The sequence below is a fragment of the Molothrus ater genome, chromosome 4, assembly GCF_012460135.2.
Source record: "Molothrus ater isolate BHLD 08-10-18 breed brown headed cowbird chromosome 4, BPBGC_Mater_1.1, whole genome shotgun sequence".
In the NCBI taxonomy this organism is placed as follows: Eukaryota; Metazoa; Chordata; class Aves; order Passeriformes; family Icteridae; genus Molothrus; species Molothrus ater.
This window is the reverse complement of record NC_050481.2, coordinates 61,416,346-61,428,786: the sequence shown is the minus strand read 5'-3', so window position 1 is coordinate 61,428,786 and position 12,441 is coordinate 61,416,346. Positions and strand designations below refer to the sequence as shown.

Here is a 12,441-nt window from a genome sequence, read left to right as displayed (position 1 = left end):
TTTCATGAAAGACCCACTGTGCTTATGTTTCACATTGCACTTCACAATTCTTGCCATTTAAATCACAGGCACTTCTAAGACATAAAAGGGCTGTTACTGTGATTTTTTTTCCCATAATCATTGTTCCTTTGCTTCTAATATAACATCCACTGTAAATACACTCAGTGGGTCGATTTTGCTCCCACTTATGAAGTCCACTTAACCTTTCCAGGTTCCAGGAAAAGTGTTTTGTTTCTTAGTAATGATGCAGGAACATTTCTTAAGAAAGCTTCATGGGGAGGGGTTTTTAAAATTTATTCAGTTAAGGTTCTACACAGGATAAACATCATTATCAATGACAGCCTGCCCAATCCCTATACTTTATATTAAGGAACATGTAAAGAACCTTGTGCATTAAAGATTAAGAGTTTGAATGTTAGTCCCAGAATCCATTGGGATGTGTGAAAACCTACAGAATTTCATTTTTCATTTGCACTATGAAAGTTTGATTTCCAGGAGTCATATGAGTCAATGATCTCATAAGGTTCCCATGTCCATCAAGGTAATTTTTTTTTTCTGTCTGTTCTATTCAGGAACAATAAATATCCCACTTCTGTATGTCACAAATGCACCAAAGGTGATCTTCACCATCAGGAAAATCAGTTTCCTATATTGTGAAAACCTGTAAAACACTCTTTACATAGTTCCAGAATCTCACCTGCACTACAAAAAGGGTTTTTTGCCACATACCTTCTTTTTGTTGGTGGAACAAATGTAGAAATTGTCAATGACAGTGGCAATCCCGGGCTGTAGATTCAACTTTGTGTATAATGTCCCAAAATCTGAAGACCTGAAAGAAATCAAACATCTGTAAGTGCTCTTTTCTAAAGGCTTCAGCATTGAAACTCTGCAAAGAAAACCTCTCTCTGTGCACTAACAGCCCATTTTCAATGCTTCTCTGCCATCCTTTTGTTCTTTTCAGTGTTCATTAGCTACTAAAAGAAACCCACTACTATGAAGAAAACTAAATTCTAGGTTTGAAAAAAATGCCTAGTTCTGTCTGTACTTTGAAGTTCTCTGCAGTGTTAGCTTATTTTTTTCTGTGCAGTGACAGAAGCCTGACATGTACACCTTTCCATCACCACCCACAAAGTGGGAAAAAAGACCTATGATGAGCACAGGCTCATTGGCAAGTACTAACAGCATCTCCTCAGCTGTGCAGAAAAAGAAGAGTTGACTTCAGAGCTTGCTGTTGCTTGAGAGAAGAATTTGGCCCAAGATCTCGAAGATTCACATTAGACCTCTAGCAGAATTAGTATTGAATAAAGGTATCCCATCCACTCCTCCAGGTCTTTTTCAGAGGATTGCTGAATTTGAACTAAACAAGGAAAGTCAGTATTTGGCCATCAGTACGTCACACAGACATCTTCATGAGTATTTCAAATGTAGGCACTCTGCAGAGTTGTTCCATACTTCTGAAAAGCTGCCAGTGAAAAATGGCATCCATGCTCTGCAATTGTATTGCCAATTTCAATTATAAAAAGAATGGACAAGTAAAATGTTAATATAAAGAAAAGTCAGAGCAAGTCACACCCAAATTTAAATCAGTTTGGATGAAATCTTGCTTGTTCTGTTTAGGATCAAACCATATGCCCTCTCCATATTTACAGTTATTCATCTTGCATTTGGAAGGGACTCAGACACATCTAAGGCACTTGTCCCTTCTTCACCAAGAAGCACTCCCTAGGACAGAGTTGGTGTGAGGACTTCCACTCTATACACCCTTTTCTCTCCCTGGAATAACAAACAGGGCTGAAGGTACCCTGCCTTAACTCTGCATCATTCAAACAACTGAGAGCACTCAAAAGCTCTCATGTCAAGAGAACCATGACAAGACTGTCCCACCCAGTGTGACACTGCACTGCCTGAGCAGTGATTTCTGCCCAACAGTTCCTTTCTACCACATTCATTGCTCCCCAGCAGGCTCTGCTGCCTCATGCTCCTCACCCAGGGCAGTCACTGCTGAAGTTTGTGGGAGCATGACTGAGTACAGTGAGAGAGAACAAAGAACCAAATCCCTGGATGAGTGTGTACACATTGAGAAGTAGCCCACTGCCAGAGGTCTCCTCCAAGCCATGTGAGGCAGGTTATTCCCTGAACGGCTGGTGCCCACAGAAAGCCACCACGAGCATCCCACCTATGTCCCAGTGCCACCCAGAATGTCACTGAAGTTGGAGGGCATGTTGTATGAAGCCAGGGGGGCCTTCTGTGCTTTCACCAATCCAGCTTTCCACAAGATACAGGAACTTTCAGCTGCTGCCATGGAGCAGCTTTCTGTCTTTGGCATCAGCAGGCATAGTGGGCAGACAGAGATATGCCTGGAACAGGTCCTAAGGAATACCTAGAAAGGTTCATATTTACCTTGCTTTTCTTCCTTCTACACCAGTTAAAAAAAAACAGCTGGCCATAACACTATGACACCCAGGCCATCCTCCAGACTAAAGCTGGGAGTTTAGCCATTTTATTGTGTTATCTGAATGGATTTCATCTGGGATATTTTTCCACCACAATGTTGCCTTCTCTGCAGATATACAGCAACACATTAGAGAATTAACCAAATCATGGCAATTCGATTTTGACAAATAAATATGTAGATATCAAACACATAAAACTGCAGTGTACTACTGGGTGTTCAGCACAGAACTAATTAAAATTCTAAGGGGAATAGGATGGACAGTGCTAAACCTAATTTACCAGTGGTATTTGACAGAAAGAAATTACAGCAAAGACTTAAAATATCAACTTCAGACAGATGTATTGAAACCCTGCAGAACAAGTATGTATAATGGAAACATAACCTAGTCTATTCTCTTTGAGGGAAGATTATCAGGTCAGTGGCTAGCCCAGTAATAACATCCTGAAATAATTCTCTGAACCTTAAAGATGATTCAATTTACTTTGAAGAGGCAGTTTCAGGATTAATACAATGGGACCACTGGAGAGTGACACCATGCGAGGGACACCATGGCAACTCTGTCAATGTGTGAAAAGAGTACAGGCAGGAAGCCCAAAAAAGATAAGCAAGTTCCAAGATAAAAAGTTCTAGTCCAAAACTTTCCCTTCTAATTCTCATGACTTATAGATAGAATGCAAAAAATGAATAAAGTTTTAACAAGAGAGCTCTAAGTACTGTGTTTTCAGTTTCAGACAAATGTAATAAAACTATACAGTCAAAAAAAATTTTTTTTCAGGTAAAAATTAGCAATCTCAAGGGAAAAAAGAAATCCAGTTCCAGCCTGAGAAAATAGGCAACTGTATGTCCTGAAAAGTACACCATGCCTAAACAGGAAAAACATGATTGCAAGAAGATCTATGGATCTATGGAATCAGAATGTATTCTGGCTTCCAAATCTTTTTTACTATACCCCAGACTTGAGAGAGCCCAGGAATGCCAGCTATTCTTTGAGACATTCATCCACAAGAGGACATAGTTCAAGGGCATCATTCAAGGGGGGCACTGTGAAAAATAATGGGTTTTCCAGATCTACTATAATCCAGAGAAAACAGGTAACCTCAACTTTTTCACTTAAAATATAACTTCAAAGTTCCTGACTGCATATATAAAGAACTAACATTTTGAAGCACGCAGCTAGAGCAGAATATCCTTTAATTGCATTACTAAGCTACAGACAGTTGGGGAGGATGAATTCTATAATCCCAGTGCACACGTATTTCAATATATATTTAAACATATATTTGTACTTGTACAAAATTAAGGAGAGGAGGAGCCTTTTATGGTTTTAATGGAAAGAGGACACACATGTACCTGATGAGAAGAGTAAAGCTTCCTCCTATGCCATGGTTTATTTGAAGTGGCAGCACAACAGCAGAACTCCATAAACTGGAGCAAGATGTGTACAGACTGCCTTGGTAAAGAAGGGCCTGACCTGCAGTTCTAAGTGATCTGGACACAGTTAATCAGAATTTTGGCTTTATGTAACACATTGTAGGGGAAACAGCAAGCTATACTCAGGCTGCTTCCTGCTGCTGTGTATCCATCTGTGCTCTACAGGCTACAGATGACAAGGGTGTTTCTTCATTGAGCAAAACTTAGTAGAGGATTCACAGGATACACATCATCCAGTACTCAGGCGACAGAACCATTGGATGGTGGGACAACATGATTACTCACATACTGATGCAGACATCACACAACCTGAGCCAGGCAGTTTGTGGCTTTTTTGAAGTCATGTACATAATTCTGCTGTAATATGTCTTAGCATTTTTTTTTTCTTTTCCCTTTATGGAAAAAATCAGTTCTCACTGTAAGAACAGCATGTTCAGATAAGAGTCCTCAAAATCATACTGATAGTGATATTACAGCACAGACATAATCAGCTCTTTTTAGCTTAATATTGTGAGCTCAAAAAAATAGGTGGGAAAACGTCCAAGTGGTAAAGAAATGTACCCTCATGAAATAAAACTCCCAAAGCCCCTAAGCTCTCTACAAATTTAGGCCTCATCCTCAAACATGTAACTTTTTTTAGATTTGAGGTAAAATAAACCTGTGTCTAACATAATTTGGAACTGTACCTAAACATTGGATCTGGATATCTTCCAAAAGAAATTTTGAGAAAGAAGAAGAAATTTAGCAGATACCGAAAGAGACATGAACCAAATGTCTGCCTTTCTGAACTTCACTACCATTATAAAGCTCTCTCCTGTAACTCACACCTATGATTGAACATTGCCCATTGTTAGTTGTTTTTCCAGGTTTTATTTACAAGTAGATATTTAAAAATATATAAGAAAAATTAAAATTTAGTATAATAAAATGTTAATGAAGATTCTTAGAGATGAAAATTGCATTCCCAAATCAAATGTAATACTCAAAGAACACATAAACTGCAAAAAAAAAAATGCTTCCTTCCTTTCTTTTTGTAATGAAGAGACACTCGAAAGAGAATGGTTGGAACACTTAACACACATGTTCATCAGATTTCCTCTACTTTTTCTTCTTGAAGACTAACTCAAGATTCATTCTAGTCAAATGAGTCATATTATAGAAGCTCCATTAACCTAAAATCTTGGAAGACAACAATGAAGAGGTTTCAAATGACTCTTGGACCACTAAACTGGTGAAACTAAAAAAAATGTCTATTTGAAAGAAAAGAATAAAAAGATCTGCTGGTTTAGATAATTGGGAAATTGTTGGAAAAAAGATTCAATTGAGATGCACATTAGAGAATCAAGGAAGAATGGATCTGTACATAAAACTCACTCGACTGCTTCCCACTTAATTTTCTTCCAGACTCTATTGCAAATGTTGTCTTCCCACCTTCCCCTCCTTTCAGTCAGCAGAACAGTCCAAGATTTACAGCATGAACTTTTAAAATACAGGATAAATTATTTTAGATTCTTGCTCGGGGACAGACTTAGATCTAACAGCAGGATTTCCTTTGTGCTCTAGTCCCTCACCTGAATAATAGAGACAACACTGTCGACTACACCTCAAATGTGTGTAAGGAAAATAGATAACTACAGCAGAGTAATGAGGAACTGGCTGATGGAGTATCTAAAACAGACACATCAGAGGTTCCAGCAACAAATACCAGGACAAGTGTACTGAAAGGGAAGAAACCAGAGGAACATCATTAAAGAAGTGGAAAACTAACTCATCATCTTCACTTAAACAGCACAGAAGCCTTCAAAGCTTTTTACATGTCCAATGTGGAAATTGCAGAGGCTTTGGTTAGCCTCATAAAATCCTTTCAAACAAAACCCAAAACCTCAAAAGCCCCAAAGCCTTTCTTCAGAGAACAAACACATTGTAACATTGAATTCCAACACCCAATTCATATATTGAGGAATTCATGTGGCTGAAAGTTTCTTCAAAGACTGTAGAAGTATAGGACTCCTAGCAATCCAATTAACACCCAGCAATCTAATTAACAGATTAATAATCAGCTATCAGCTTTGCTGGAGTACTTTTTGGAAATGCCTCTTTCTCTACTTTCCAGAAAATTGAGCCTTTTGGACATTATACATTTTCCCTCCCAAAACCAAAAATATAGAAATTCTTCTTCCTTAATCCAGTTTTACACTAAAGAATCAATGGCATAGGCTAGAGGGAACATAAAATATTTTAGCAACTTCGTATTTAGGCAATAGAGAGTTTACCTACTTTTCCCAAAACCACTAGAGATTAACATGTCCTGTTTTCACTTATCAATTATTGATATCATATATTGATCACATATCTGATAACACAGATTTTTAAGAGCTGTTGGTAATCCCAACAGTGAAGTGACCTGTTCCATAATGCCCTGCTGTGTACAGGACATGGTGCAACTTTGCATTCATACAGTTATAAAGACTTCTGCCAATAATTACAGGTATTCATGATTGTAAATTGCTGACCTAAAAAATTCCATGGGGAAAAAAAATAAAAGAGCCCAAAAGACTGCACTTGCATCAAGTGAAGACTTAAGGAGGATCATAAACATTGCATGTTCTAGAACTGGGCTTTTATTCAAAGCATTAAACATATCGAATTCAACTGGCCACAGCAGAAGGAAAACCAGTCCTCTGTAGCCAACAATAAAAGCCAGGATTACCATGGCAGGTGACTTTAGGGAGTCAGATCTCTCCTCAGGAGCTCTGGCTGCTAATATCAGAGTGACAAATAAGACATGGCCTTATTTTGCAATGCACACAGCCGGGTCCTCTGACACCACACGGTACCAAGCCTGACTGGGCCCCAGACTGGCATGCCAGGCTACAATCTCCTACCCTGATGTTGCAATTACCTTTGAAAAAAATGTTTTGATTCCACGTTTTTCAGGAACTATCCTGTCTCAGAGCTGTCTGGACCCAATACTTCGTACAAGTACAGGAACCACTCACATTTTCTTATGGGAGAGCATGGATGGTGATAAACAGAGCACTTTGTACTGATGGGGGTGTTACTTGATGGAGATATGTGAATTATGCAATATGTATTTATGTACAGTATCATTTTTTCCCTTACTAGTATCTTCTGTCATGCATTTATCAGGTACTGGTTTTGGTTAATTCCTTCATCTGCACAATGCACACACACACATGTTCAAACTCCAATAGTTTAGCAGCATTGTGTCTTTAGTATCTACTACATCTTTCTGTGCTGTATTTAAACATTCCCACTCTGCACATCTCACTGTATTCCTTAGCAGTTATCTTTTGCAGCCCTTCATTAGTCCTTCAATATACCACAAACATCCTGCTCATTAGCCTATAATCACTCTGCTTATCAGTTACATTTTCAAGCTCCTCATTACTTTGCTGCACAGCTGCAACAATTAGCTTTTCTATTCTACAGGCTGACAAAACATCACATTAGCTTCTATTAGCTGCAGCCATCTCCTGCCCTCTCAGAAAGTGTTAGTTTAGGTTAGACACCTATTCTGAAACTACTGCCTTGCTGCATTAATTCCATCACCAACAACAGCACTTGCTGACAGCACGTCTTGGAAGGTACAGCCTGTAGCCACGCTCGCACTACACAGATACTTGTGATGAATCCACTCAAGCATGAAACAAGCAGTGTCACAGTGACAAAGCAGACAAGACACCGCCAGCAAGACAGGGTTATGTCTTACTTTTGCAAAAAGCAAAAGCTCTGGGTTATTTCTTCTTTAGCTTTGCAGCCATGGAAGAGCTGGGGCATGCGCTGGATCACGCTGCTCTCAAGGGGCACAGGGAATTTTTAATTTGCTTGGGGGAAAATTAAAAATTCTCCCACAATCATTCAATCCCAGTCATTTGTTCCCGTTAAAAACAAACTTATTGAAACAATTCACAGTCAAATTAACAGTTTTAAAGTCCTGCTCTTGGATCATTTCAGTCATGCTGTTTACAGCTCCTTCCCACAAACAGTTCTGGTGACCTACATGAGGGAGTAAAAAATAAAAATGAAATTGTTGGAAATAGGGAAAGATCAATTTCTTGCCACACTTTCTTTACTGAATTCAATGTATTGTGTAACCAGCAGTTAGTATGCAGGCATTTCTCATAAGAAACAGCCCTGTATAGATTCAGTTTCAGCAGCTGCAAGTCCAGCACTGCATTAGCAAGGAATGGAGTGTATTATGGAGCATTTGGGAGATTTGCTATTGAGAGACTTAACTATTTAATTAACTATTCAATTAACTATTACCTACAAAACAAATTAATATTTCCTACATAATACTAGCTTCCTTTCACCTATTTAGACATGCATCTTTGGAAAAAAAATTAGGTTTAGTTTTGTAGGGTTTTTTTGTTTGGGTTTTTTTTCAGTTTAGGAAAAAGAAGTCTTTGTTGCTAAAATGCAATTTTCCAAAATTATGATTACTAACTATATTGCCAGAAGTGGAAACATACATACATCACTTCCAGTATGATTTCTCCTTTATGAGTGTTGTGAAGGGAAATGAGTAATTACAAAGGAATTATTTCTTATCTCACATACTTGTGTTCTTTGGGGAAAGGAGATGGTTCAAGAATATTTTCTTGAGGTTTACAAGGAACATTAAAATTTTCCACCATGGAAAAATGCTAGGCATTTCCCATAGCCCAGGGTTTTTATTTAAACCACTAAACACAGCTGAAATATTTCTGAAACAACTTTATTCTCAGGCAGCTTCTTGGAAGGCAAGAAACATGTTGGGATATATGAGAGAATTTGGCCTTGTGCTTTCTGACCAGAACAGCAAATTTTCTTGTAATCACTGGATAGAACTAGTTGAAATAGGAACATTTATTAAATTAAAAAAGAACTGATAATAATTTAATAAATTGCATATGCACATTCACATGCAATTATCTATTCCTCTAGCAATGGGCTCTGCCAACTATAACAGTCTTCTACTCATTCTTCAGTAAGCACAACTTTTCTTTAACTCCAATTGTAGCAGTTTTAGCTTTTGCTGCTGATGTGCTGATCTCCATTTTATGATTGCTGTGGGGGAGGTGAGAGGGAAAATGAACTATATGGCCAGGTGTAGCACTTTATAAAAAGGTAAATGAAGGCAACTGAAGTTTTGTCAGTAATTTGAGCATACTATTCTGCACCTGAAGCCAAATGCTTGGCAAAACTAAGGGAGTAACTGGACATTTTTAAAACAAATAAAAATCCTAAACAAGTAAATACAGTAAAATAGACTCTGGAAATGTTATCAGAGACCCACTGTTGCCTGTTGTGAGTTTTCTGGAATGCTTTTCTGAAACTGCAAGTATACATCCGGGATGGAGGCTGGTCAGTGCTCAGATGCAGCTCAAGTTCATCCAAGATGTTATTTCCAATGTTCCCAGTGTCAAAGGAGTGATTATTTCAAGTTATTGAAATTGCATCACAACAAAACGTTTACAAGGAATTTTAAAGCATTGTTTTGAATCCTTCTCCTTCACAAACAGTCCATGTCAAAACAATCATCTGCCTCACCCATGTCTGCCCACAAACAATTAATGTATCTGAATCATGAAAACATTCAGATGGTTAAACAAAATCAGGTTTTCCTAAGAGGTTTAAAATCACTGAGTGTCTGTGCTGCCTGAGCTGGCAGCATGCAGAACACAACAGGAAGCAGGTAGGAATTGGAGACACATCTCAGGGTGCTGCAGCAACCAGGGGCACCAGGGAGTTCAGGTACAACCACTTCAGCAAGGTTTGTTTTTGCTATTTGCTAATCAACCCAACCATAATCTCCTACCAGCATTCTACAGTTGCTGAAGGGATTTTATTTATTTATTTATTTATTTATTTATTTATTTAGTTTAGAGCTTTCAGCAGCCCAATTTCCCTTACAGTCATTCTCCCGTAACTGCAGTGACACCTGTGGAGGGCTGAGCCCATCAGCTGTAGTTTGGCCTCCTGTTGAACTTGGCAAGCCAGCAGCACATAAAGCCCCAGCAGATGTTTCTGCTTTAATAGCAGCTCTTTCAAACCCTTGGCCAGACATAAATCCAAAATAGATCCAGAAAAGAGACAAGCAGTGCCACCATCATGGCTCTTAAAATTAGGAGGCAGAACTAGCCTTTTCTGCAGGACTCTGAGAGACCATTAGCAGCAGAAGGTGTCGGGAAGTGTTCCCATAAATTATTCTGACAGGTTAAGAGGGCCAGCCACAGCAAATGCAGGACATTTTGCACTGTGTCACAGTTTGCTAGGAAACAGAATCCTAAGACAAACACACGCATTTACACAGGAGTTTCCAAACTGAGATCACACTTCATAGCAACAAGTACAGGAAGCAGCCAATTTTATGGCCATTAACACCTCCACATGGATCTATGGTGCTTCCACACCATGTTAATGAACATTGCAAAAATAAAACAGTAAGGCAATGATCCTTGGTAGAAAGGATCTTCTGAATACATGCCTTGCTAGATCTATTTTCTTAAAAGAAAGCTGCACCAAGAGTGTATTTACAGCTGCCACTGTGCTTTATGGGAGAGGAGGTTGATATATACCAGGGTGACAGGCTAATACATCCATTCACTTGGTGATGACTAACTGCCCCTAACAGAAGCCTGGTCCACTGTAAATTACTGACATGTAATTTCAAATGCAAGTTAAAACAACTCCCACAGAATAAGAATAGTTCTCAGCACCCAAAATAACTCAAAGCACTGAAGGAGCTGAAAACTTCAATCATATTCTTGTCTGACATTAAAGGAGACTAGGAAGAGAAAAAAGGTGACCCAGTGTCTAAAAAGGGGTTCTTTTGTAGGAATGAAGGTTATTACCTGTTCACCTGCTTCCCCTATCACCTACTACTCAGGCTCAGATGGAGGTGCCAGTAGCAGATGTAGCTCTGAGGCTGTCAGGGTGTCTGGACTTTCTCACTGAGGCTGGGACAGCAGGGATGGGCTCCTTCCTTGCATGAGCCTTGTGGTGTTTGAAGGTCACCAAGAGAACAGCTGCAGATGGAGGTCAGCAAATTTCACAGTGTCCAAGAAGATGGGAAAGAGATCCATGATGATGGCAGCAAGTTTATAGATGAAACAAAACTGTGAGGAGTGGCTGATATATCAGTAATACATCTTGTGGAGACACAGGCAAACAGAAATCTCATAAAGCTCAGCAAAGTGAGGTAGAAAGTGCTACATCTGGGAAGAAATAACCCTGTGCATCGGTGTGTACTGCAGGGCAACAGGCTGGAAGGCAGCTTGGCAGGAAAAGCCCTGGAGGTCCTGGTGGACATCAAATCAAACCTAAGCCAACAAAGTGCCATTGCAGTAAAGGCAGCTCACAGTGTCTTGAGCTGAATCAGGAAGAGCATTTCCAGCAGGCCGAGGGAGGTGAAAGCATCCCACTCAGCAGAGCTGAGATAGAGCTGCAGTGATGTGGCCCCTCAGAAGGAGAGGCACAGACATGCTGGAGCACACCCAGCAAAGAGCCACAGAGATGATTGGAGACTGGAGCACCTACCACAAAGAGCAAGGCTGAGAGAACTGGGGCTGCTCAGCCTGGAGAAGGCTCGGGAGAGACCTTATCAAGTAAAGTAATATTATATATATATAAATATATATAAATATAAATATATAAATAATTGATGTGAGTGTATAAAGATGGAGCCAGACTCTTCTTGGCAGTGCTCAGTGACAAGCTAAGAGGCAATGGACACAAACTGAAATATATCAAACTCTGTTTAAACATAAGAATTTTTTTTTTCTTTTTCTTTTTTTACCACAGGCTGCCCAGGGAACTTGTGGTATCTCCATCCTTAGAGATACTCAAAAGTCAGCTGGACAAGATCTAGATCACTGTGGGCTGGATTCAATGATGTCAAAGAGCTCTCTTCCAACATCACTCAACTTGTAATTCAACTTTCAGTAACTGCAGAATCACATTATTTGACTTTGCTGAAGATACTGTGCATCAAAAGTAATTTTCTGTAGGCAACCAACACAGTTAAAGCATCACCAACTCATGGGAGGAATTCACTGCATATGTGCTGGGGAATCCACAACTTCACAAACTAAAACCAAAAGCTTTGTTATTTTGCTTAAAGTCCAGCAGAATTGAATTCTGCTTGGAGTGTGCTTGTTCCAAAGAAGTTCCTAACTGGCAGCACTATGAATTAAGCCAACAAAAGAAACCTTCACATTTACTGATAAGAAAAGTGCTTACAACACAGAGCTTGCATAGTCTTTGGATGTGAAGTCTGAAATTACAGTTGTATCCAAAACTCCGCATTTGAAGTGGCACAAAAGAGTTTTATCTAAATGTCATTTTGCAGTCATATAGCTCAGTATTATTCAACTGCCCAAAGCAGTCAAGCTAAAATAAAGAGAAAAAACCAGATTTACCCAAGGAAAGCTTTTGTTTTTATCCTTTTCTGCTGTTGTTGGTTGCACTCTAAACCCCCACTTTAGGAATTTAACCTATGAAAGCTTTGGCAAACCTTTTGGTATATGCGGTCAAGCCTACAGTTCACA

The 12,441-nt window shown here is 39.2% G+C and overlaps 1 protein-coding gene across 3 annotated transcripts in view; it reads right to left on the bottom strand.

The window, feature by feature from the left end:
* SORCS2 (sortilin related VPS10 domain containing receptor 2) overlaps positions 1–12,441 on the bottom strand; it is a 536,859-nt gene that overhangs the window by 235,941 nt on the left and 288,477 nt on the right. For all 3 annotated transcript variants that reach the window (XM_036381659.2, XM_036381658.2, XM_036381660.2), the window contains exon 3: positions 730–829. In XM_036381659.2, the coding sequence (XP_036237552.1) occupies positions 730–829 (100 nt within the window). The remainder of the gene's footprint in view (positions 1–729; positions 830–12,441) is intronic.